Raw genomic sequence first — 24,795 nt, 5'->3', positions numbered from 1 at the left:
ATAGGCATTATTAGCATGCTGGAGACCAGCAGAACATCCTGAAAACATCTAATGAAGAGCTCCATGTTTTTTTTTCCCCTATCATCTTTTTTCAGATTTTTAATTCTTTTTAATGAGAGAGATGTGTTGGCAGGTTATTCCCCCTGCTACTCATTGTTTCAATAAACTGAACTGTATTTAATCTCACAGACTGAAGGATGTAGAGGTAGAAAAGGATTTTTTTGCCTCAGTGGTGTGAGGGTCTAGTTTGGACATGCAATTATTTTGTGCTTCAGTGTTCTTCACCTGCACATAAGAAATCATTTATCTTGTGGCCATAATGCTTTATAAAATGCTTTCAGATTTTCTGTGAAAAAGTGTGGAAGTATTTGTAAAAGTTCCCTCTATTTTAACTTCACTTTGTAACTCCTTGTGCTACCTTCAAAAGCTCTGCATCACAGGTATGACCCTGAAAGTGGCCATAACCCCTCAATATCCCATTTCAACCTGGCCAAAGCAGATTGTTCAAAACTCAAGGAAGGCCCTAAAATCCAGCTCCTATTTCCTGCAAACCCTCTACAATGTGCCAGGCTGCCTGAGCTAAGGCCAGCCACACCTGATGCTCGAGTTTTGGCTTATACTGAAGCAAAAATGTTGAGAGACAACAGCCTGGATCATTTGCAGTCAGGTACAATACAAAGTCACTTTTGCTGTTAGCGTATAATGGAGCAAGCACACAGCGAGTCAGCAGCTCATCATTACTGCAAAATGTCTTTGGAAATACTCTCATCAATTCATGGCAGCGCAGGCTTCTTACAGACCCCTGTTCACGAACAATTATTTGCTCAAATTTCACGAAAGCAAGAGGATGCTACGACAAAACTCTCCTGGCACTGCCAACGGCTCAGTTCAATAATGTAATGACATCCAGGATTAAAAATAGGCTACAAAGAAAAGTTTGCTGCACTCCAATTATTTCGAGGAAATTTAACATCCATGAAGGATATTGCCTAAACCGTCCACAAGCTAAAGGCTCACATCCTTTCCTGGGTGCGAGAAGACAGTTCAGACCATGCAGGCATTTCAGCGTGGACCTCTCAACTAAGACTCGTCACGTGGCAAGGGAAGGGAAAAAACCCCTCATTTCCATGGTGGCCATTTCCAGGGAAGGGTCTCAAAGCATTAAAGAAATACAATGAAAGATTTAGCATTGCAACTCACTCAGAGGTTATGAGCAGTTTTGATCTATAAAGGAGAAAACTATAAGGGAACAGAGGTACGCAAGTTCAAGAGCACATTTCGGGTTGTAAAGCATTAAAGTACCTAAGACCCAGGACTGACTTTTATTCAAAGTGCTAAGCAGGCTGGAGTAGCTCCTCCTTTTCCCTTGTTGATTAACCGCATAGTAGTTGGAGCAGGAACCAGTCACCTATGAAAGAGGAGCTCTTTCTGGTTCTCCCCATGCCGCCTGTGGGGGATCTCGCATATAGCCTAGAGGGTGATATAATTAACAGACTAATAGGGAGCCGAGCTCAGCTCCCCTGCCAACTGCACAAGTGCTCTAATTATGCAAAAAATGGACGTAATTAATGTAGATGTCACTCATGATGGACATGAAGCAATTAGGTTTCTAGGCTCCATGAAACACTGTTCTAAATAAGTGTCTACTGCACAGCCTTGGTTAGCCATTTCCTCTTCAGAGAGGTTTAAATGGGGAGGTGTTCTTCTCAGGTGCATCTCATATGGATTGACTCTAGGTGGTCCTTCCCCACTACCCAAGCACACAACGTTGCTCTTCCAACTCGCCTCAGCAACTTTTACAAGTGATAGGAAAAGGCATTTCTCATTACTCATGTTGAATCACTGATTGGTGCGAGCTCCTTCACTCGAGGTTGTAAATCAGGTCTTCTGCACTACATTGCTATGTCCTTTGGTCATTTATATATCACCATCTCTATATATATCACCAGGTTTACCAGCAGTTGAGTGATAAGGAATTAATTGCACCATCTACTGATTATCACCTTGGGGATAGGAGCTCTGGGAGGTCAGACAGCACTGGGGATGGGAGAATTATTCCTACCAGAAATCTCCCCTCCTATTTTGTCTTCATCGCCTTATTTGGCCCCTCACTACAAGAAGGACATGGAGGTGCTGGAGCATGTCCAGAGGAGGGCAACGAAGCTGGTGAAGGGCCTGAAGCATAAGTCTTATGAGGAGCAGCTGAGGGAACTGGGGTTGTTTAGTCTGGAGAAGAGGAGGCTCAGGGGAGACCTCATCGCGCTCTACAACTACCTGAAAGGAGGTTGTAGCGAGGTGGGGGTTGGTCTCTTCTCCCAAGTAACAAGCGATAGGATGAGAGGAAATGGCCTCAAGTTGCGCCAAGGGAGGTTTAGATTGGACATTAGGAGAAATTTCTTTCCTGAAAGAGTGGTCAGGCCTTGGAACAGGCTGCCCAGGGAAGTGGTTGAGTCACCATCCCTGGAGGTATTTAAAAGATGTGTAGATGAGGCCCTTAGGGACATGGTTTAGTGGACATGGTGTGTTGGGTTGACGGTTGGACTTGATGATCTTAGAGGTCTTTTCCAACCTGTATGATTCTATGATTCTATGATTCTTGATAAGCTTCAAGAACTCTAGCGCCTTTTCAATTCTGAGCAAATTATTAGGTATAGATCCCCTGTGAGTGCCTTCAAATTAGGTTGCCCCAACAAACCAGGGGGTCTGGACACCACTCCCTTGTCTTTTCTTCTGATCCCAAATGAAAAGTGAATTTGCAATGAGCTCTGAAAACCCACTGATATTGCACGGTAGACAGTGTGATATGACAATCTACTGTGCTTTGGACAAGCAGGACATATGGTTCGTAACCATATGTTTATACTGCTAAATATAAAAAAAATATTTTATAAACAATATAATGTTATCAAATTTTAAGAGTAAATACTGCTAAAGAGAATGATACGTTGTATTGCACTTCTTATCACTCACACTAGATAATTTTTGTTTTAACTCCTGGTTTGGTTTTGGACTCCTCCAACCACTTTCTCCAAGACATGTTTCCTAACTCTCCAGGTCACTTCTACCTAGCCTCAGGGCCAGGGATTTGTCTTGGACTTCTTTTACTTAGCTGAAGAGACATACTCTATAATGGGGTTAGGGAGCCTTGTGAGGACAACAGTTGTACAACAAAGTTTAAGGGTGGATGGAGTCCTTGGGTTTGCCATTAATTCAGGAAGGATTGTAGCTTGGTTGGCACACGCCGTGATGTAACAGGTATCACAGTCAACAGCTGGGCCATGCTCTACCTTCCTCAAGCTCCATAGCCCAGTACCTGGGACCTTCTGGTCTGAGGTAATTTTCAAATTTCCATTTTATGGTCAAATTCTCCATAGCTTCGAATTTCAGATCAGTAATTGCCCATGATAAAAGGCAACCCTGATTTTTAAAGTCTTTTTTTTTACAATTTATGACCCAATAATAGAATACTGGACCTTTCATTGATCTAGTTACATACTGCCTTCGTGATATTATATGAAGTCATACAATTTCCACAGCTCCACTGTTCATATGGATGCCATTTAGAAAGAAAATAAGCAGCACTCACCCTGCCACTGGCAGGACTTGGAGGTTTAAAGGATTACACATGATCTAACAGCAATGGCACTGTCAATTCCTGCCTAAGGACACCCAGATAGGATACCAGGCCAACTGGCTTGTTGGTGTCCTCTTGGTCTCCACCCAGGACATCTCTTCCTCTATAATGGCAAAGCATTTCTCATGTTGCATGTGCAACTGTAGGACTGTTACTGGCACCATTCCTGGTGGCTAAACCAGAGATTAAATGACTGACCAAAGACACATGACTGGGAGTCTCTTGACCTCCAGTCATGTGCCCGCTTAGAGACACTGTAGGTGAGAAGTTTGTGAAGTTGGGGGCTGGAACCGCCTTCGTTGACAAAGAAACCTGTCAATCTGTGGCTGTCCCAGCCTTCTATGCACCTGCTTCTCATGCATACTCTAGTCAGTGTTGACTTCAAGACTATTTCAGGTGCCCATACACCATTATATGGATGTCTAGTGTCGTCTGAGATTCCCAAGGGTGCCTGCAGCATCCATACAGGGCTGTGAGAAACAGAAGCAGCTCTGGGAGAAGAGCACCTGGAGGCCTCTTTGCCAGTGGAGGTTCCTTTATTGGCAAATGAATTGAGCCCCTACTTTGCACAGTCAATGGAGCCTAGAGCGTGGTTCTGCTTGGTCTAAAATTAATGCGTAGCAGGTGGTCAGCTCTTTAAGTGAGCTCCACTGCCTGTACGGATCAGATGTTGGCAGACTACAGTGGGTGCACACACCTAGCCCACAGGGAGACACCTACATCTACATCTCTTAGTCTTGAATTCAACCCTAGCCCCCAGCAGCTGGTTATCTGAACTGTCCTTTGGACTCCACTGAGGAGTCACCCAAATGGGTGGTGTCGAACATAATTTTTAGCACTACAGGGAGCCCTGCTGTGGCACCAGTTGTTGCTCCAGAAGGGTGCAGGTAATCCATGCTGTAGACATGAGGAAGTCCAGGATACTCTACCTAATTTCAAATGGCACCAGCAACCGAGTTCATTATAGATCTCTGCTGGCTACAGTGGAAGCTTGGATACCAAGTTCACAGGCAGAGACCTAAATTTAGGTGTCTTAATCAGGAACAAAATCACATCCAAAGGGTTTTCTACTGGGGACTGGTTACAGGCCTTCTGGGCTCAACCCAACTTTTGTCACGTAGGGAAGTAGAGCAGACACGTGCAATGCTGTAATGCTGAACATCATCATCACTTAACTATTATAATAACTAAACACGTCTCTGTTATCTTGAAAATGAGCCCAAGATGACTTTGAAATGACTTTTTGAGTGCATTTCTTTGATAAAAGAGTGTATTTGGGAACAGCACTTTTTTAAAAGAAAAGCAAACACAACCAACAGAAGAAAAAACTCCAACAAATTCAGGCAAACCAGAGTACACTAGCTTGCATGCTCTGCTCTGAATATAAAGGGGGTGGAGGCAAACAGATTATATGTAGTTCAAAGAGGCAGTGTATCCCTGACTTTGAAATTACCATTTCTGTTTCATCTTAGAACTCATTTTAATGAACTGGCAAGGAAGAGAAACAGAAAATTTCCATCAAGGCTGCACTGGCATGTGGTATTCTCTAAAAAATGCTGCTGCTTTTAGCAACTGTAAACCAAGGTATCTATAAAACCAGTTTTATGGCAGAAAGAAAGGAATTCATAGTTATTTTATTTCAATATTTGTTACTAGATGTGAGTGACAAATATGCTGGGTTTGTTTTTCCTCACAGTCTTTTTTAATCAGATGTCCTTAGGTGACATTTCACTTTATCTAGTAACAACCCATTGGAGAAAAGAGAACGACCTTCATCATTTGTTCGCTGCTGCACAGAGCTCAAGAGAATGGCACATTACAAAAATCTCTGAATAGCCTCTTGCATTTTGCTGGCACCTCTTGAGGATTTGAAATACCATAGCCAGATACCATCATCTGTTGTTTTTAAATACCGCCTTCCAGTGTGAGACTGAAAGCTTTAATTTGCCATCAAGGATCCAAGATGTGAAATACGTAAGCATGTTTCCAAGTTTCTCTATATCCTTGTGCCATTATACACAGATAGGTGTTTCTTTTACCACCATATGGCTTACAACATAGAAAGCCACTTCTTCCAAAAGGCTTGGAAGTTATGACTTCTCTGAAATATTCTTCATCGTTAACTCCTTCCTATTTACGCCCTAGCTCTCTGTAACAATCCATTCTTCAGAAACTAGCGTCTTCCTCCCATTCCATCTGGTCATCACCTGAAGATGAGTCCCGATTTGGGTGTCCCCCACCAACTTCCAGCTGGTGGAGGCGTAGGAGGAGCCCATCAACCACGGCAGCCTATCAGGCCCTACCCATCAGCATGGCTGCACCGCACGCCGGTTGGCTGAGAGGCAACGTGCTGCTTAGCAACCTGCCAACCACGAATGCAAGTGGGACAATGGAGGCGAGCAATTGGCTAGCACGGCCAGCGCTGTAGATGCTGATTGGTTAACAATGAGCAAAACACAAGTGCTAACTCTTGGGATTAGAGGACAGGTCTCTCCTCCACCCCATCAATGTACACAGGTGCAGGGAGATAACGAGGTTGAGCTCATCAAGCAGATTTCCATCTGTGGGGAAATAAGAGGATTTGCCTCCTTCTCTTGCTCGTCTATTTTCATAAAACTTCAAGAGCTTAATGTCTTTGAGACTTCAATTCCCTTCCCCGCATCAGATCCAGTGAAAACTGGCCACTACTTTTGCAAAACATAACTGATGGACAGACGTGCAGACAGCGTGATGGCCCAAGCCCAGGACAAAGCACCCACCATGTGAGGATGCCCTCCCTGAATGAGGAACACTGGCAGAGCCAGTCCCTCAAACAGATCGTCCTTGGGAGAAGCTCTGCCAGAAAGCACAGCTCACTCCCTGGCTGAGCATCCCTTGTCTCCGAAACGCTGTTCCATAAGGGATGCCAAAAGCTGCTCCTCCAGCAGAGCCTGTCATGGGCACTGCAGAAAACAGGACCCTTCCTGGAGGCACAGCGCTCATGGGATGGAGGGAAGGGTAGTTAATAATATGATGTAGTTAACGATATAAGCGCCGCCTCCAAACCGCCCCTCCCTGCAGATAGAGTTGTTCTGGCTCCAGCAATTACCTGACAGTTCAACACGACAAAAGGAAAAAAAAAAAAAAAAAAAGAAGAGAAATTGGATTCAGGTGCAGCAGCTCCACAATATGCCAGAGGTCACCCAGAGTCCCCTGGTGGCCAATAACACTGAACTTGTTCAACAAACAATTTAGTGACGGCCTCACGGTCGCAGGGAGGAGGGGGGCAAAGTGCTGGACAACAGAGTATTGGATTTTAAATGTCGCTCCGGAGCTGCAGGGGGTTAGTGCGAGGTTTATGACATGCTGGCTGTTTCTGAGCTGGTGGGCGCTCAGAGTCAGAATTATCTCTCCCATCTTCCAGCCCTGCGAGGCAAGTACCAACAATGTTTTGGAAGGAGATGCTAGGGCCCTCTGGTTATGCACTCAGAAGAGATACGAAGCGGCCATTTACGTGGAGTTAGTTGCTTTGCTGTTGTGCTCCTGTTATTCATTCCTCTCTGATAAAAGAACTGGGCAGCAAAGCCAGTGGAGTAACTCAAGCTTACTTTGGTCTATCACAAGGAGGTATGTGAGCCAGAGAAACCAGGGATCGGAAGACGTGGAAATGAGAAAGCTGTGGTACCTCATTCGGAGAATATCACTGGATTTCAAGCAGAACGGGCATTGTCCAGTGCCTTGTCCACGCTACTTTGAAATGACAAAAGATCTGGAGCTTCCTCCATATGCGCTGGAAGGCCATTTCACAGTTTGATCCGTCTTATTACCTGAAAATATTTCCTGTGCTTCCATTTAACTTTGTTTAATTCTGTCATTTGCTATATGAAATTTTCAAAAGTTTGTATTTTCTTTGACATGCTTCACCAATAAAGACAGATACAACCAGTGGGAAGGAGGGCTGGATTGTGTCTGGGAGCGTGTATGTGTGCCTGGACGGGTTGGGAGTGAAGAGAACTACATGTGAAACATCAGTGTTGAATGCACGGATAGGCTTAGGAGAAAATAGATCATATGTTCAGGTATCATATGCGAATGAATTTATTTTATGCAAATACATGCCTACAATATGCTGGATGTGACAGAAAGGAACGGAATCGTGCTCTATAGCATTCGAGAGCCACTCGCTATCACAGCATGATCCTGCAGCTGTAGACTAAAATAAAAATGCTCATGTTTTGTTGCTGTCATAACACAGGGGAAGAACATGAAACAACCTGCAATGGTTAAATTCCACTTTCAACACTAGACTGTAAAGTGACTCATCCGGAAGCACGGTGGCTGCGTAAAGACCTCTTTTACCAAGCAGGTCCCTGCACAGTCCTCACTGCAGCTTCTTGCTTTAAAAACCTGAAGGGGACATGGAGATTTTACTTCTTCTTATTGCTCATTCAGGCAGATTCACCTAAAATGGGTGGATGGAAGGGAGGGCTCCTTGGTTTTATTTCCAGCTCAGCTGCCTGTATAAGCAAGTGTCAGTCTTCATCTCAAGCTGTCACTCAAGTTACTTGGCTATTCAATAAGCCTAATAATAATAATGAACTAATGATAAAATAACGATACAATAATAATAACACCACCACCAATAATAATAATTTCTGTTGCGGTTCTGTGAGAGTTATTTTCTACTGCGCATAACAATTTAGAGACAATCTTTTGTGCAGTCTCTGAATGAGCCTTCCCTGTTTGCCTTCTCCTGTACAGCTTTGCCTGGGAAGACTGTGTCACACCAGAGAGGAGGAAAAATCCTGAGGCTATTTCTCATTACAGAAATCATCTCTATTAGCATCTTATTGTTTAGTCCAAGGAGGAGGGAATCAAAAAAGGAGTCTTTGAGCTCCAAAACACAACCGAGTGACTGCGGCGTAACGGTTTTCAAGCATCAACTCAGCCATGGTAGCAAAAGGCATAGTTCTTTTGGTCCCCCTCTATTATAAAGTGATATGTCTTAATATAAATCGCTCGTTGAAGTTGAAGCTGGTACATGTTAGCTTGTCTTCACCATAGCTATGAGGCTGAGTACCAGGGATGGGCTGACGCATGACTATTTTATTAATCCACAGTATCTCGTTCATACCTCTGAGTGATACCTTTTGTAGCTGGGGAAACGTGACACTGTATTTTACCTCCTGGTTTAATATGTGTACAGGACCTCAAGAATCAGTGAGATTTCAGTGAACTCATAGATAAAGAGGCTAGAAGGGCAGCTGGGATCAATTCCGCTTCCTACCGTTATCATTTTATTAGCAGAAATGTTAAGATCTTCCCAAACACATTGGTGCCTCACTGCTCTCACGATGTTCGAATACACAGCGATAGCAAGCAGGAATCCAGACTAAAGAGGATTCAGACTAAACAGAGGAAAGCAACCCCAGAATAAAATCAGGCTAGGAGATGAAAGAGTATCCTGAGAGGTAAATGACTTTTTCAAGGTCCTACAACCGATAAGCAGTCGGGCTGGGAGTAACCCGGGGCTCTCGGACCCTGACCCAGTGTGCTAACCTCTAACAGCGCTGCTTCCATCTTGCAGCTGAATAATTCCCAGCAGGAAGAGAGGGGGAAACAATTGGGCTGTAAAAGCTTTTTTTCTTGCCGATTTCATAATTGAATTTTGTGCCAGCGTCTACCAAAATGGCTTGTGATGCAGGCCTGTTTTTAAAAGCAGGACATGGTGACTTGGGATTAAAGGCAGTCAGGTAAAATGGAAGTTAACTATCAGCTATAACTTCTTTCTGGTGAGACCCACTGCAATGCAGAACAGTTTCCTAGGGAAGTACTGGGACTTGTTGTTTAAGACATTTTAAAACAGACTGAATAAGTTTCTAGAAAAAAAATTCAGTAGAAAATGGTTCTGTATCAAGATTTGCTTTTTTTCGCTTCCAAGAATCCAATGCAAAGGCCTTGAACTTAGCCTGCAACACGTTGTAACATGGCCTCTTGCGGGAGGAAGAAACAGTAACACACCATTTCATTGAGCAACCACCAGAAAACATCACAGGAAAAAGCACCATGGAAGTAAGGAGCTTAAGATGTGATTATTCAGTCAGATTTCATTACTGTAATGGGGACTGACTCACTCTTAATATCCCAGCGTATCTGGGATTAGAGGATGATAGAGGGTTTTTTAATAAAGATTGCAACTGGATAGTATGCTGATAAGGGTGTGAGATACAGTATGGAGTTGCATGGATCACCTTGCTATTGTCCCATTCTTGGGTTTTCATCTGTGTGTGGATCAGCTCATAGGACGGCTCCATTGCATCCAAGTCTGGCTTGGGGTAGCCGGGGATGACGTTGTGTAGCTGGAACCCAAAAGTGAGCAGCCAACTGTTGACATCTGGAATGGAAGAGAAGCATAAATCAGATTATCTCATCTCTCAAGCAGGGTTGCTCAGGAGAACGGCATGGAGGAGGACCCCACGGTGCCTGGCACTGTAGCAGTCTGGCCAAAATGATGAGCGTCTACTTCACGTGAAGAGCACAAATCTTAATGGTCCTTGGAAGAACCGTGTGCCAAAGCTGGGCTTTCCACCTCCAACCACAGTCCAATTCTGCACCTTCCCGGCTCTGAAACAGAAGCTTTGGCAGTGACCAAATGACCAGGTATTGCGCTAAGGTGATGCAGGAGAAGCACAGGAACAACAATACACTAATGGAGGCTGAGATGCTCCAGCCGAACAGGAGGTGTTGTCCAGTCCTACAGTCAGCTCTGAACATCTCAGCCACAGTACTTCTCTTCCTGAGGACTCTGAAAGGGCCTGCAGGCTGAAGACTAAATTTAGAGCTATGTGAGCCAGAATACCAGGATGAACAGTACGGTCATTTGGCAGGTGCTCATGGAAGAGGCTCTGGACATATCCTCTGTTTTTTCTATGGCATTTCCACCTCAGTCCTGGATTTCTTGGCATTTTTCATAAGACGGTGTGAGTGTAAAGTCACATGTCATCTTTTATAGTGACATTTAAAATCAGCCTCCACACTACCTCCACATATAGTGCAAATAAGTGTACAGATACAAGACTGCTTGGGTACCTTTCACAAACCCCGCAGAAGTCCACGGATGGTGAGAAAACTGCTGGCTACAAGCGATAAACTATTGTCCTATGCAAAAGGGGGACCATGGACATGATGGAAAACCCAGTCATTTGGGACATCATTCCTGCATTCACTTGACTGTACAGACTGCAAAGTCTTCCCTGACTTTGGTTGCACAGCTATTAGGAATAGCAGCTGAATGTTAATCCGCTGGAGGAAATAATGATGAGGCTGGCTAACTCCTAGATCTGCCTGGGATGAGCATCGCTTCCCTTCTTAACTTCAGAGCATTGGATGATCTCACCTTGTTTGCCTTCACTGAACTCTGGAGAAGGACACACCTGCTACAACCCTCAAGCAACATGGTGTGCATTTGGCATACAAATAGCAAGCGCAAGAAAAAGAAAGTTGTGAAGGTAAAGTTTAACTAATATCAGCTCCCAGGGGTCTTAAGTGTTTTCCGTGTAACCGGGATTGTGTTGGTGATTGCTCTGCTTCAAGCTAGACGTGCAAGGGGCTTGATTTTCATTTTGCTAAACTCAAATGTTGTTGAAACAATCTGAAAAAGGGATCAATTTAAATAATCAAATATGCAGCTTTGAATATTTTTTCTCTATTCCCCATGAGCCTAAACGAGTGTTTTGAAGAGCTGGTCGGAAAAGAAATTATGGATGCAAGCGGCAAATAAGGCACTTCCAGATGACTGGAGAACCAGGAGCCAAACAAACACACTATCTGTTGCTTGTTTTCTTACAGGCCAAAATGTTGAGATTGGGCAGATGTCCAAAAAGCCCTTGTGACAATCCATGTGGAAGAGGGAGGATTTCTGTAATAAAAACACTTCTGTTCACTCAATGTACAGATTGTTTTTGGAGTGTCTTTGAAACAGAGAGGTTGGGGGGAGGGAAAGAAATTAAAAGGGTCATTTGATTATTTTTTTGCTTAGCGCTACGCCAGCCTGCTTCCAAATCCTTCTCATGTGAAATGAAGACCTTTGATGTACATACTGTGGACCAGGTGGTCAGGAGAACAAAGTAAAACAGTGAAGGTCGGCATTGGTGCAGGAACCATTTTCCAAGCACTTCACAAATGTTAAAAAGGATACAGAGCAGGGATGCTGAACAGCCGAAAAATATGTGACATGTCTGGAAAGATTCTAGACAGGCTTTTTTTGCTACTTCTCAGAAAACTGACTTTCAAAACATTTGCAAACAGGAGTTTGTTCTTTTTGGGGAGAGGTGTTGGAATACCCAGAACAAAAAAAAAAAAAAACAACAAGCCCCAAAACATGGGAGGAAGGTGTGGAGCTGAGAAAACAGAGGGGAAAATATTAATTTGCCAAGAGGCAGTGACAACTTTTTTGACAGAAAAGTACATTTCACATCACAGAGGTTTTTTTCAGCTACAGTAACCCTGCCAACACATTTCACAGTAAATTCATTTGAGGGCAAAGAAAAAGAGTGCTTAATGCAGACACATGTAATGGAAATGTCAGTTCAATCCATCAGGATTGCTGAAGCTGGCAGCAGAGCTCTGCGCCATGAAGTGTACAATCGCTAAAATATTCATGTTTAACAATGGGCCTCTCAAAACTTAAATACCTGCTTCTCCTGCTCTCCCCTCCGCGTGCCTCCAATTCGTACCCACGAGCTCAGAAACCTCGTCGTCGGAGACCAAAGCGTGTGTCGTTCGCGGGTGCTGAGCTCCCCTAAGGACAGCGGGTCCCAGGGTGGGGATGGAGGGACAGAGAGTGGTTCCCTGTGCCCAAATCTGGGCAGATTTGGTTGTGATGACAAGGACAGTCTCATCGCAGGTCCTGCCCACGAGGTGCCAGAAAGCTTCAGCAGAAAGAAATGCCAGAGCAGCAGCCTAGCATCACGGCACTCATCCCGTTACATGACCTGTTTCTTCCATGCACTGGGAGAGGAGAAACTTTAAAAATGTATTTGGGGTCTGTATTCTTGAAAGACTAAAAATAGAACTTTTAAGACCATGGAAAAAGTTATTCGGTGCGTATAAAATATTAAAATATCAGATTTGGACATCTTGATGTTATCATCAGAGCTGGGTGGGAAGTTGTTCGCCTGTTCCAAGAAAGGATTGGAAATTTTGTCCTGTCTTAACTTGAGCAGGAAAATAAAAATCTGTTAATATGTCACAAAGCAACTGTTCAAAAACTAGATCAGTTCAAGAAAACAATTTCAAATGAAGACCTTTCATTTTGGTTTTGACTCCTTAATTTTTCTTTTCCAGTTTTCAATCATGAGTTTACACTTGAAAAGGTTGTAAACCAAAAAGGAATTTTTCTTTTAGGCTATTTTGGAATTTGTCATTTAGACAATTTTGAGAGCTGTTTACAACATTTCTGCTGAGAAATCTCTCAAGCTCAACCCTCTCCCATAAACAAATTCAGTTTTGACAAATGAGCATTTTCTGATAGGAAAAGTTATCTCAAAGTGTTCCCTGCCAGCCTTAATTATCAGAGTGAGGCCAACACACAGGATCTTAGTCTGCATCTTTTGGCATATTTTACTTCCCTCATGGCATCATCTTCTCAGCTCTGGAGAAAACAGCTTTTCATTAAAAAAAATACAATATCTAATCCTTATGATTATTGCAGAAGAACCTGAAAGCACGAATCCTAACGGCCAGAAAAACAAGTGGAATAGAACAGCCCAAGATTTTAATTCTGTAACATTTTTTGCTATTAAGCCAATCTTAGGGGAATGCAAATATTGTTGCACAAAGGAAAGTTGTGATAGACGCAGCGGGAGCATTTAAAAATTAATTATATCTCCTTAAGAAGCATGTACATTTGATTTGTGATTGTGTCTCCTGGTTTTCCAATGGGAACTATACAGAAAAAAGTCCCACCAAAGCAGTCTTCTCCAACATTACTACCAGTGTTGCACAAAGTATGAGTATAGGAAGGACATTTAACCTACGGAATGATTTTCTGTATAAAAAACATACATAGAGCTCGTGTTATGGCCGTTTGACAAAGTCCCAGGGGAAGCAGTTGAGAGGTTATGTCAAGCTGTGGGATAGGTATGCCCTAAAATCTGGCCTTTAAGTCTAACGCATCTGCTTTTATTGACTTTTAGTAGAAACTGTTAATTTTGTGGGGCAGATTAACTTTGAACTACATGGTTACTGTAGCGTGCTCTGAAATGTCTGACTGTAATAAAAGATTGAAGTCGCTGTTGCCATTCTGCTAAAACAAATCTGCATGTCATTTGTTTAGTTGCAAATAAATCTCTAGGCAAAACTGTGTAAACAGAGCTGCCCCTCTACAAAGAGAAAGGTTATCAGGACATTAATCGATGGCTAAACTTGGGATATCCGAGGGAACGAAAAACTGGAAGCAAAATAAAGAGAACAAACACCAAGGAAGAGGAAAGGAAACAGGTTTGGGAATTACAATCTCCATCTATGCTAATGAATTAGACATGCCCTGGACATAGGGGTCAACTGGCAAAGAAAAGCTTGTGTCCATTATATTAAACACTGGAAAACCTCATGGTGACCAGGATACCGAGAGAGAAGAAACCTATTCACTGATGGCAAGCTTGTGAATATGTTAATTAATTTAAATGTCTTACCTGTCATGTAACATTTGATATCCTGAGAGTTACTAATGGGATTGTTGTTTTTGAACATATACAGGTTGAAAGGCATTATGTTATTGCTACTCAGATACTTCCACATATCATGGTCTGGACTCGTCCACCGACCCGCTAGCACATCATAGTCTCTCCGTCCCATGTGGATAAGCTTTGTGAGGGGGTCATACAGTCCTCCGTGGTAGCCGATGATGATCTGGAAGTTGGGATTGGTGTCCATATAGATCTCTCCATATGCTGTGTACAGTATCTGCTTAATCATTAAGCCAGTCCCACTGAAGACAGCCAAAGGGGTGCCAATGTTATCGCAGGCTATGTAGAATTCATCACCGCTGCTGAGCTCCATTGCAAAGAGGTGGCCTTGGAGGTCATAGTAGAGGGAGGTGATCTCGGAGCTTGAGTGGTTGTATAAATGGGTGACCTTGGTTGGGTTGGTCAGGTCTGCGTAGAAGAACTGCAAGTGATGGCCGTGGCTGGTTTTGCTAGAGACTCTCCTTCCTAGGCCATCATAGCGGTATTTCACACTCCACCCACTAGCTTTATTGTAGGCTTTGATGAGCAGGCCAGCTGAATTGTACTCAAAAATATCATTGCCTCTTTGCTTCAGGAAGCCATCTTCATCCATTCTGTACTGCACATCCCCCAGTCTAGTGATCCTATCCCTGAGGTCGTACCTGAGCGGTGTTAGGCGGGCACTATTCCCCGGACTCAACAAATGGAGGTTTCCGTTTAGGTCGTAGCTGTATCGCCAGAGTGGTTTGTCATTGATAGACACTGTCTGCAACTGGCCATCAGCATCATACTCATATGAGTACCTAGTTGTGTTTGCATAAGGGCCAACCTTCAGCTCTTTCTTAACCACTCTCCCCATGTTGTCATACTGCACAGTCATCCAGTACATCAGCGACCGGAATATCTCGTACTGGACCTCCTTCATCCTGCCATAGGCATCAAAATGCTTCGTGTGAGTCATGACAGCAGTGGTGATAATCTGGTTGATATCGTAGTAAATGACTCCGAATTTACCAAACTGCTCAGTTTTGCCTGACACATCATCGTACCTGTAGAGATCAATGGGTAAAGGTGTCTCGTTGATGACTGCTTGCATGCTGGTCACCCGAAAGCTGTTGTCGTAATTATAGTCAAAGCGCGCGTTCACCATGCCTTCCTCAGTGAAGCGGAAAATCTGTCGATCAATGAGGGGTCCTATCTGTCTGTATCTGATTGTACATGTGAACCCTTCATTCTGCAAGTTTATGGTCTTCAGCATGCCAGCGGTTTCGTCATAAGTGAAACTGATCTTTGTGGTGTCGTAGAGCATCTCGGCTAACTTGGACAACTTTCCATACTTGTAGATGACACGTCTCCCTGTGCCCAAATACAAAGTGTGGAGAAGCTGCTCATCCTCTGTGAAATCCTGAATCACCGAGGCGTTGCCTTCTGGTGGCCGGTAGATATTCCTGTAGTAACCAATGGAGCGAATGGTTTCTAAAGTCTGACGGGCAACGTTGGGCATGGTCACCGATGACAACCGGTCGTTCTTATCAAACTCAAAGATGTACTGTCTCTGGCTGTGAAGGAGCAGCACCATGGACTAAATGGGAAGGAGAAAAGTATAGATTATATTCCTGGTTTTCAGGCAAAATTATACTTAACTCTTACAAAACCTGCAAGATTCTTCAATCCAAAGAGCAGGGCAAGTGAGATAAATCTCTGCGCCCATAGGATTAAATGGCGAGAGGTACGCAGCTGCACAGCACATCAAGCGTCCCTAAGTAGGAGCGAGTCAGAGGAAGAAGCAGGTAATGCAGTGAGGAAGGTCTAAGTTCAGAATGCTCAGTTGTTTGAATCAATACCCCGCAGCTAGCTGTCTCTACCCAAATTCCCTGTGCCAATAGCTTTTACTGACTAAAGAAATAAAATTGGTAGAGCGACTTAAACAATGCTTGAAAAAGTACCCCTTGACACCTTCCAATGCCCAATTAATTCATTGTGTCTCCGTATCCTCCATTACTTTCTTTCTGCAAACTTCTGCCTGCATGCTTATTTGTTCTGGGATTTTTTTTTGCATGTAACAATCGACACTGATTGTATAATACAAGGGGCAAGTCAATACTTTCTGCTTTTTAAAAGCTATGTTACTGTAGTTTCCTTAACCTGTTGTAGGGATAGGCCCTGTGCAAAACTCAGGAATAAAAAACTCCATCCCCAGGTATGCAGCGTATGGATCTATAGGACACTGGGCAGTGTAATGATGAATGGTAATACCTGGAAGAATTTAAGTCCCATGCCAATCTACAGAGTGCAGACTACAGAAAACATTGCAAAGTGTGCTACAACAGTCTGGCTGCGTTCATGCCTCACACTTTTTAATTACACGTATTTCCTACAAAGCAGGAATGGGCCACTCGAAGAAGGCAGGATGACAGACAGTATAGGTTGTTTTCACATGGAAAATCCTACTGGAAATTCCTACTGTTTATTCCTCTGACTTTAACTGAAGATATTTTATATTGCAGCTAGCTCAGCAAAGGAATGTTGTGCTTAAAAAATCAAATGGCAAAGCTTCACAGCATAAGACACGCTCTCAGTGTGACTGGGAAGAAACTTCTCAGGCTATTTTCAACTACTCTTTGGTGGTTCGGCGTCAAAGTTACTAGGTGCACCTTAGCGTAGGCAGAAGAGGAGTATTAGACCGTAAGGACCATTCATCAGCTGATGTGAAGGAGCGCAGCTGTACTGAAGTCAAAGGAGTAAAGCCCATTTGCACCAAATGCATCATCTCGAGCCCTAAGAGGATTCCTACCTTCTCCAAGTAAGTGTAGCTCCATGATTTGCCGTCAGCAAAGATCCTGGATGTAATTCTGCCAGACTGATCATACTCCATCCTTTCTGACATCGTGCCCCTCTGAATCCCTGCAATGTGTCCTCCCGGGGAATAGGTGACATTGACCCCGTTCAGTCTGCTGCTGGGTGACCAGAGACTGGGCCTCCCTGCCTGGTCGTAGAGGATGCGGAGCGTGAACTTGCGGTGGTCATCATAGATTTTCTCTGTCCTTGTCACGCGATCGAAGTCGAGGGACAGCAGGTTTCTGTTGTGAACCTACAGGAAAGAGATGGAGAATTAGGAAGCTAAGTTTAAGTTTTAAGTTACAAAGCCTAGCCTTGTTTCACCAAACACTTTTTTAGACCACATTGGAGGGTATCCAGCTGTTCACTGCCTCTGGATAAGAGGCAATTTTCAAAGCAAAGAGTTGTCCTAACGTTGCTTCTGTTGACTTCAGTAAGGAGAGAGGCAGAAAAACAGGGTACTTTTGAAACATCATCATGGTGAAGGAGTATCGCCCATATCCCAAACCTAGGCTTAGGACTGCTACAGCTGATGTGATTATAGACCTACAGAAGATTGAATGACAACTTGTTGCGGTGAATATTTGCAAGGTACTCTGCTTATCAAACCTGGGATATATAGTCTTTTGCTTTCATGCACACGAAAAAATAGTAATACTTGTAGAAAAAAGATGGATGTTGCGTCAACATAGTGGAAAGCAGAGCTTTTCTCTGAATTTACTGAATATACTGCATGCACTGGATGTTAAGCCTTTCCCCTGAGATGAAATATGGAGGCCTTGACCACTGTAGATGTTACACAGAGCAGGAACTTTTTTGTGAGAGCTGGAGTTTTAGCTTCATTGTCCTGGAGTTATTCGGTGTTGCATAGTTACGCTCCTGTTACCTCCACTGCCTCCGCATTTCCAAAGATCAAAGGTATTACTTCAAAGGTAGGAGCAGGAATACATTTTGATTTAGGGATTGTAGTGCACAGCAATACAAAAGAGAGTTGGTAATACAGCTCATGTTTAGCCGCATGTGCAAGGAGACTTACAAAGCCACATCATCACAGCAGCAAAGTACTGAGCAAGGATGAAGAACTCACATTCCCAGTATGAGCTTGCCAGTGAAGACAGCTCTTTCTGCATCCCACCACTTTCAAATCTCTTTCAGCTGGTGAACCCCGCTTTTCTAGAAGGCTGCAGATTCTTCTGGGATGAATTTCAAACTCCAAACAGCTGGCCTGGTTTTCAGTTCCCTTTGCAGCCCTTCAGCTGTAGTCAATAAACCAAGGTTTGCAGGTTGCTGCAAGGTCTTCAGACTGCAAGTTAAACCTACTGCCTTATCCTGCTCTGGGTAAAGCCGACACTCTTGACCTGGGTTCTCATCCCAGCTTTGATCTTGGTCATTACTTTAGGGTGTATGACTGAATTCCCACTATATTTTGGGGGATGTGGGAGTATCTGAGAGCTAAACAGCAAGAGAAAGGAGAGAAAGGATGTGGTAGAGCCAATGGAGAAGAGGTTCCTTAGCCCTGGAGGAAAGGGAGAGGGAAAGGCAGGACCACTGCGGTGCTTTCGTGCCGCGTGGGCAGATGTCTGGGCTGAAACTTGGAGAATGGGGACACTGCAAAATCAGAAGTCAAAAGAAGGCATCTCAAGAGCTGGGGTTGGAAGAGGCAAAAGCATGGCTGAGAAAAGTGGAAGTGAGCTGAGGGTGCGTGTGGCCAGCCAAGAGAGAAGGAATTGGTGCCATGACGTAAGGGTGAAGATGATGTAAGAGGAGACAAGCGCAAAAATGATTTCCAACTTATGAATAACAATGGTAAAAGGCGGGTATGACTTGAGGAAATAAACAGCGTGGAAAGGTAGATAATGCTCCAATTAAATGTGTGTAAAATAGAATGTAAATGGGCAATGGGGGAAAGAGGGAATCAGCCAACAGCCCACTGTAACCGGCAAGCTGGGAAATAATTAAAAAGGTATCAAAACTCTAAGTACAGATGCACACATGTAACTAACAGAGCAATTTGATATCTCATAGGTGCTTGCTGCTATAAATAGAGAAACAGAAGTGGCAATTGCTTGCAAAAAAGAAAAAAAAAAAGTCAAGCAGGAAGAAATAGCATCTCTGCCTTCCATCTATTCACGGAGCAGCTCCAGCCCAGCAGCTGCAGCTTCTTCTGCTACTGGTCTCTGCCAAGAGAGCTGGAAAGAGCTCTTCCAGGGCTGGGACAGTAATCCAGGCTGCAAGTGGCCTCCCTGATCAGTACGCCAGCAGCAGTGCCATTCACTGTGCTGGAAGGACCAAATAACAGGTCCCAGGATAGCTCTTAAGCTCAGTCCAAATCTCTGCATCCCATTACCGGTGCCCTAAGTCATCCCACCCTCCCCATGCTCTGGCAAGCAAATTCTGCAGGACTAGTTGGAACCAGTCTCCTTTTTCATGTGTTTTTTTTTTTTTTTTATGATTTGTTTTCTCCTGCTCTCTCAGTGTAATCTCTCTTCTCTCCGAGAAGTGCTGCAGTGCCAACAGCCACCCCTCAAGGGCAGAGTGAACCCTACCCTGCCTGATAGCCTCTGAACAGGGGCTAAATCTTTTTCATCCTTGTTCAAGGGCATGCCTTGAAGAGAAGTGAATTTTCTGCAGAAGCACTGACAGGGCTGCAGGCTTCAGTCCAATAACCGTGTTCTACGGTGAGCAGCTAAATAAAGTGCCATCCTACATCCAGGAGTCCTTACTCTGGAACAGGGTCTGAAAAGCTCCTGCAAAAAGCTTTTGCCCCTCAGAGAGTTTGACAAGGCTTGTGATCAGCACAGGACTGAGACAGGGTAAATTTAAATCCATATCCATAGTTCACTGTGTACTTGACCTCTCCTCTACAATGTGTGAGAGATTAAATTTAACCCCAAACTCATGTTCTACAGCACTTTATTCAATCCCCTAGCTTGCTCTGGAAAAGCAAGAGCATAAACATACCACCATCTCTGATTTCTCCAAAGCTTCCTATGGAGCTCCTTTAGCTTAAATTATAATTAAAAAACATGCATTGATCTTCTTGGGAGCACAAGAGCACAAAAAGGGAAGATTTCTCATGAAAACATTCTGGCAACCTTCAGCAGAGGAGGGCAAACAATACTTCTGCAATGAGAACTCCAGGAGCCAACAACATCCATGTGATAAACGGCCGCCTACAAAGCAATTTCCCCGGCAAATTGCTAAAACCATTGGGATGGCCATATCCAGACCTTGACACCTTGCAGAAACTGTGGAGATGATGCTGGACTGTCCTCGTTAGTCAACACACCGGGAATGGTTAGCAGCATATCCCAAGAGACCTCTCTGGTCACGCCGGTTCTGGGGAGTGTCTGGGACACTAGGTCTTGATGCCACCATTAACCTGCTGCCAAGGTCTTGGGAAAAACAAAGTGAATTACAACAGGAGTTTCCATGGTTAAATAAATAAAAGAGCTGAGCCAGCAGCTCTGTCTCTTTTGGCTGTCCTATTTGCTTCACTGTCAGAGATTATTTTACATCTTTCTTTATTGAAAAACTCAAGTTTGTTTAAGAAAAAAAAAGGAAGCAGCTCTGTTCCTTGGAGCAGAGTTTACCTAACGCTTTCACTGCAGATGGAGTCTGTGTTGCTGTTGGCCAGTGATGGGTTGAATTCGTTGCCAGCCAATGTGCGGAGATATCTCACTACTGGGTGGGTGGATCAGAGCATCACAACTTTCCATGGGGTGTGTGGGATAGGAGAAGGGAAAGGGGCTGCTTTAACATATTTGTGCTGCTTTACAGCTGCCTGGCCAAGCGCAGAGCCAGGTCAGCATTCATGGGACTGGGAAAAAGGCATCAGGGCTGGCCCCTTTCCCTTCACCCCATCCATGCAGAAGTCCCTGCCCCGTGCCTTATCCCTGCAATAAAGAAACACGTGCATTGTATTATTTCTTAGGGAGGGTCAAGGAGGCAGCTGTGAAACTGGCCTCATCATGCTGGGAGCTGGTCGAGCTCATGGCAACAGATCATCAGTCCCCAAGAACACCCTGCAACCACGGCAGGAAGGGCCACAACCTATAAAATGTGGATCCATGCGATGGCAGCAGAAAGGATGCTGGTTTCAGGGGAACTCCCTCTTTTACAGTGGTCAGATCCTGTTCTCCTCATCTCAAAGGCTTCAGGATGCTGCACTCTCTTTGGGCACGCTCTTTCCCCATGGAGCACCATGTCCTTGCTGCTGTCTCACGTGAGCGGTGGGGTGAGGGGAGAGGGAAAGTGGTAATTTACTCACATATGGCAGAAAATGATAATGCTTCCCAAAATGAACAAAAACATGTTGAACTTAACTTCCCTAAGCTTCTCCCTTGCCAGGGAAAGCAGCAATTACTGGTACAAGGAAGAGGAGAACATGACACACAGAATATGTTAAATGCCGGGCGATCCCCAGGGAGGCAATTAGCACCTTGCAGGTTTATGTCTTAGGGGTGCAGATGCTGCCATGCAGGTACAAACAGGCAGCTTAAAACTTCTTGCACACCCTCAGCTACTCTGAACCCTGAACAGAGCCATAACTGAGTCCTTCAACCGTGTAAGATGCTCTTCGGCTTCCCTAGAAGGGCCCCGATAGGCTCAAAATGTGAATAAATGCTGGCAGATTTATGGGGACACAAGTAACCAGCCTGAAAACTCATTTTGCAAATGTTTTTCCAACTGCAGTACAATATAAACCAAAGACACATTCTGCATTTGAATCTACTGTGAAAATTTTGGAAGATAAAACTGACACGGGCAGCTGAGCTGCGGCTAAATGAGTGGAAACTGCTTTGAACACCAAATAGCTGTGACACAGCTGCAGATTTCAGAAGGCTCTCTCCTTTCAGAAAAAGACCTGTCTGATAATTTCATTGGTTATTAAAAGAAAATAAAATAAAAACCCCAAGACAAACCAAACAAGAAGGGTGATGCCAACTGATCTGCAGCTATACAGCAGTTCCCACTGAAGGAGCAGCTTCAGCTTTCACTACTGTTTGCAGGTTTTTCTGCTGATGACAAAATATGAGGCTATCGACGCAAGGGGAAAAGAACAGAGGCTGGGTTGGGGAGGGTGAAGAGCAATACTTGACAAGTGTGAGCGAGGAGAGACGGGAGAAATCACACCAAGGTGGCAGGGGTCATGCAGCAGGGAGTAGGAAGAGGTGAAGAGCAAGGACTGGGAAACACATATTCTGAAACCAGAGCATTTACTGCAAAGCTTAAGTGCGAATAAATAGCTGCAGCCCTTTTGCTATGGTGACATTACACAGCACTAAGCATTTTTCTCAGAGGGTCTGAATTTGCCAGGTGCTGAGCAGCTTCCCAGGAACCGCTCATCAGCCCGTGACTCTGAGACTAGCGAGGTACAGGGTGATTGAGCAGGACTTGCTATTACAAGTTACCAGCCTTGCCAGCAGTTAGCAGAGGAATTACAGGCTTATTGGGCAAGATCTTTAAACAGCCCTGACAAGCCTGCGGTGCATTGTGCGGAACAAAGTTTTCAAAACACATCAGTCTCAAGCACAGAAAGGACCACGCGCTCCTGGAGGAGAGAGTACCGTCAGGCTGGAGCTGTTTATAACGCTTCGCTTCGGGGAAGAATGGCAATTGCGATGCAATGCCCTGCGAGCCCAGCTCTTCAATAGGATCAACAGATTAGCAAGTTTCAGGAATCTAGAGATTTTTCTGAGGCTGCCCAGTGAACAATAATCATAGAATCATAGAATGATTTGGGTTGAAAGGGACCTTTAAAGATCGTCTAGTCCAACCCCACTGCCACGGGCAGGGACATCTTCCACTAGATCAGGTTGCTCAAAGCCCCATCCAACCTGGCCGTGAACACTTCCAGGGATGGGGCATCCACAACTTCTCTGGGTAACCTGTGCCAGTGCCTCACCACCCTCACAGTAAAAAATTTCTTCCTAATATCTGATCTAAATCTACCCTCTTTCAGTTTAAAACTGTTACCCCTCGTCCTATCACTACACTCCCTGATAAAGGGTTCCTCCCCATCTTTCCTGTAGGCCCCCTTTAAGTACTGGAAGGCTGCTATAAGATTCCCCTGGAGCCTTCTTTCCTCTACGCTAAACAACCCCAACTCTCTCAGCCTGTCCTCATATGCTTAGAAAGCTTTCAGTGCTCAGGTCTATTACTGCCAGCAGCACAGGCAGAAAAAATCTATACTAATTGGTGCAGTATTTTATAGTTATGATCGTCCCTTGCTTGCTTAAACAGCCTGACGTGATGGTTAAACCTGCGGTGTCTGATGGGAGGTCGCGTGTTCCCAGCGATGCAGAGGACTCGTAGGCAAATCGGCAATACTACCTGCGATGGCTAAGAGAACGTCAGCACACAAGGAGACATAAGGATATATTCAAGCCATAAAGGTTGTGTCAGTGAGGATGAACAGCTCCTTCTCTGTCCTGCAGCCTCACCCCTATCGCAGACGATACAAATCAGCCCTGTCCCTTTCTGTCATGAGACTGGGGGACTGATGAAATGGGAAGCGAAGTCCCAAACTGCTCACGCTTCTCACTTACCCTCAGCCGACGTCCAAAGACGGTGACCTGCCCTCTCGCTTGCTCCTTCCTCTGCCTCCACTCCACGAGATTGAGGCCGTTGTCGATGGGCAGGGTGACATTCCTCTTCCCCACCGTGGGATTGACGGTGCCAGCCAGCAGATGCGGCTCAGTTTGCAGGGCCACCTCCATGCCGTTAGCGAGCATCAGTCTGAGAGAGCCATCAGCGCCGATGTAGTAGCTGTTTCGGACTTGGTCTGAAGACAGAAAAGAGATCTTTTTAAACCCAGTGGTAGAGCTCCAGGTTTTCATTTGCTCCCTTACCCAGGCTTCATCAGCATTTCTGATGGTTGTAACCAAATGCACTGTCACTCACCTGTCCCACTCACAGTGAGCAAAACACTGGTTTTATCAGTGAAAGTAAAGATGGACAATCTCTTTTTCATTCTGACGAGGTTCTGCACCTCGAATTCTTGCAGGGAAGTTTTACACAGGTTAAAAAGGGCACCAGTGGAAAAGCCATGTAAACCCCTAGCAAAGTACGCAGGTTCAAACCTCCTTCTCTAGGCTAAAACATTGGGCGGTGAGATATTTGTTTTAAATCACAGTCCGGCTGAAAACTTTCCACGCTTTTATATCCTAAAGATCCCAGGTTCGCTACAATATACGAAAAAGTGGGGCCACCTACTTGTGACAGGAAGATTGCACGGTGACAGGAGATTGAAGTGACAGGAGATTGCACGGTGAGTTAACGCTAACCGGTTCCCCAAACAACAGCCAAACCCTTTCGCTTGGGAAAGCTTTCAGGAGGCAACCAAAGTCCTCATGTTTGGAGAGAAAGCAGAGGCGCTAAGCTCCCACACATCTCCACGTCTGGCCACCACTAGCCAGCAGATCAGCAGATTCTGAGGCCAGGATTTGGGAGTTCAGGAGTGGAAGAGAAGAACAATATCTCTTCCACATCCTTCAGGAATCAGGCAGGCTGAAAGCCCGTCCTTTGAATCTCCAGCTGGCATTTCTCTCTGCAGAGAGGAGCTCACGAAGGGTAAGAAAGCATGAGACTTGCTCAGTGCAGAATGGCTTTAAA

The 24,795-nt window shown here is 44.6% G+C and overlaps 1 protein-coding gene across 1 annotated transcript in view; it reads right to left on the bottom strand.

Annotated features, from left to right (window-relative positions):
* The window catches only part of TENM4 (teneurin transmembrane protein 4), a 354,979-nt gene that overhangs the window by 5,671 nt on the left and 324,513 nt on the right, over positions 1–24,795 (bottom strand). Inside the window, exons 28-31 of the mRNA XM_075143906.1 lie at positions 23,730–23,965; positions 17,135–17,431; positions 14,308–15,922; positions 9,865–10,007 (exon numbers count right to left, since the gene is read on the bottom strand). Of these exons, the coding sequence (XP_075000007.1) occupies positions 9,865–10,007; positions 14,308–15,922; positions 17,135–17,431; positions 23,730–23,965 (2,291 nt within the window). The remainder of the gene's footprint in view (positions 1–9,864; positions 10,008–14,307; positions 15,923–17,134; positions 17,432–23,729; positions 23,966–24,795) is intronic.

This window comes from Calonectris borealis, chromosome 1 (genome assembly GCF_964195595.1).
Source record: "Calonectris borealis chromosome 1, bCalBor7.hap1.2, whole genome shotgun sequence".
NCBI classification, from domain to species: domain Eukaryota; kingdom Metazoa; phylum Chordata; class Aves; order Procellariiformes; family Procellariidae; genus Calonectris; species Calonectris borealis.
Note: the sequence above shows the minus strand (reverse complement) of the source record. Positions and strands in the feature narration are given on the sequence as shown.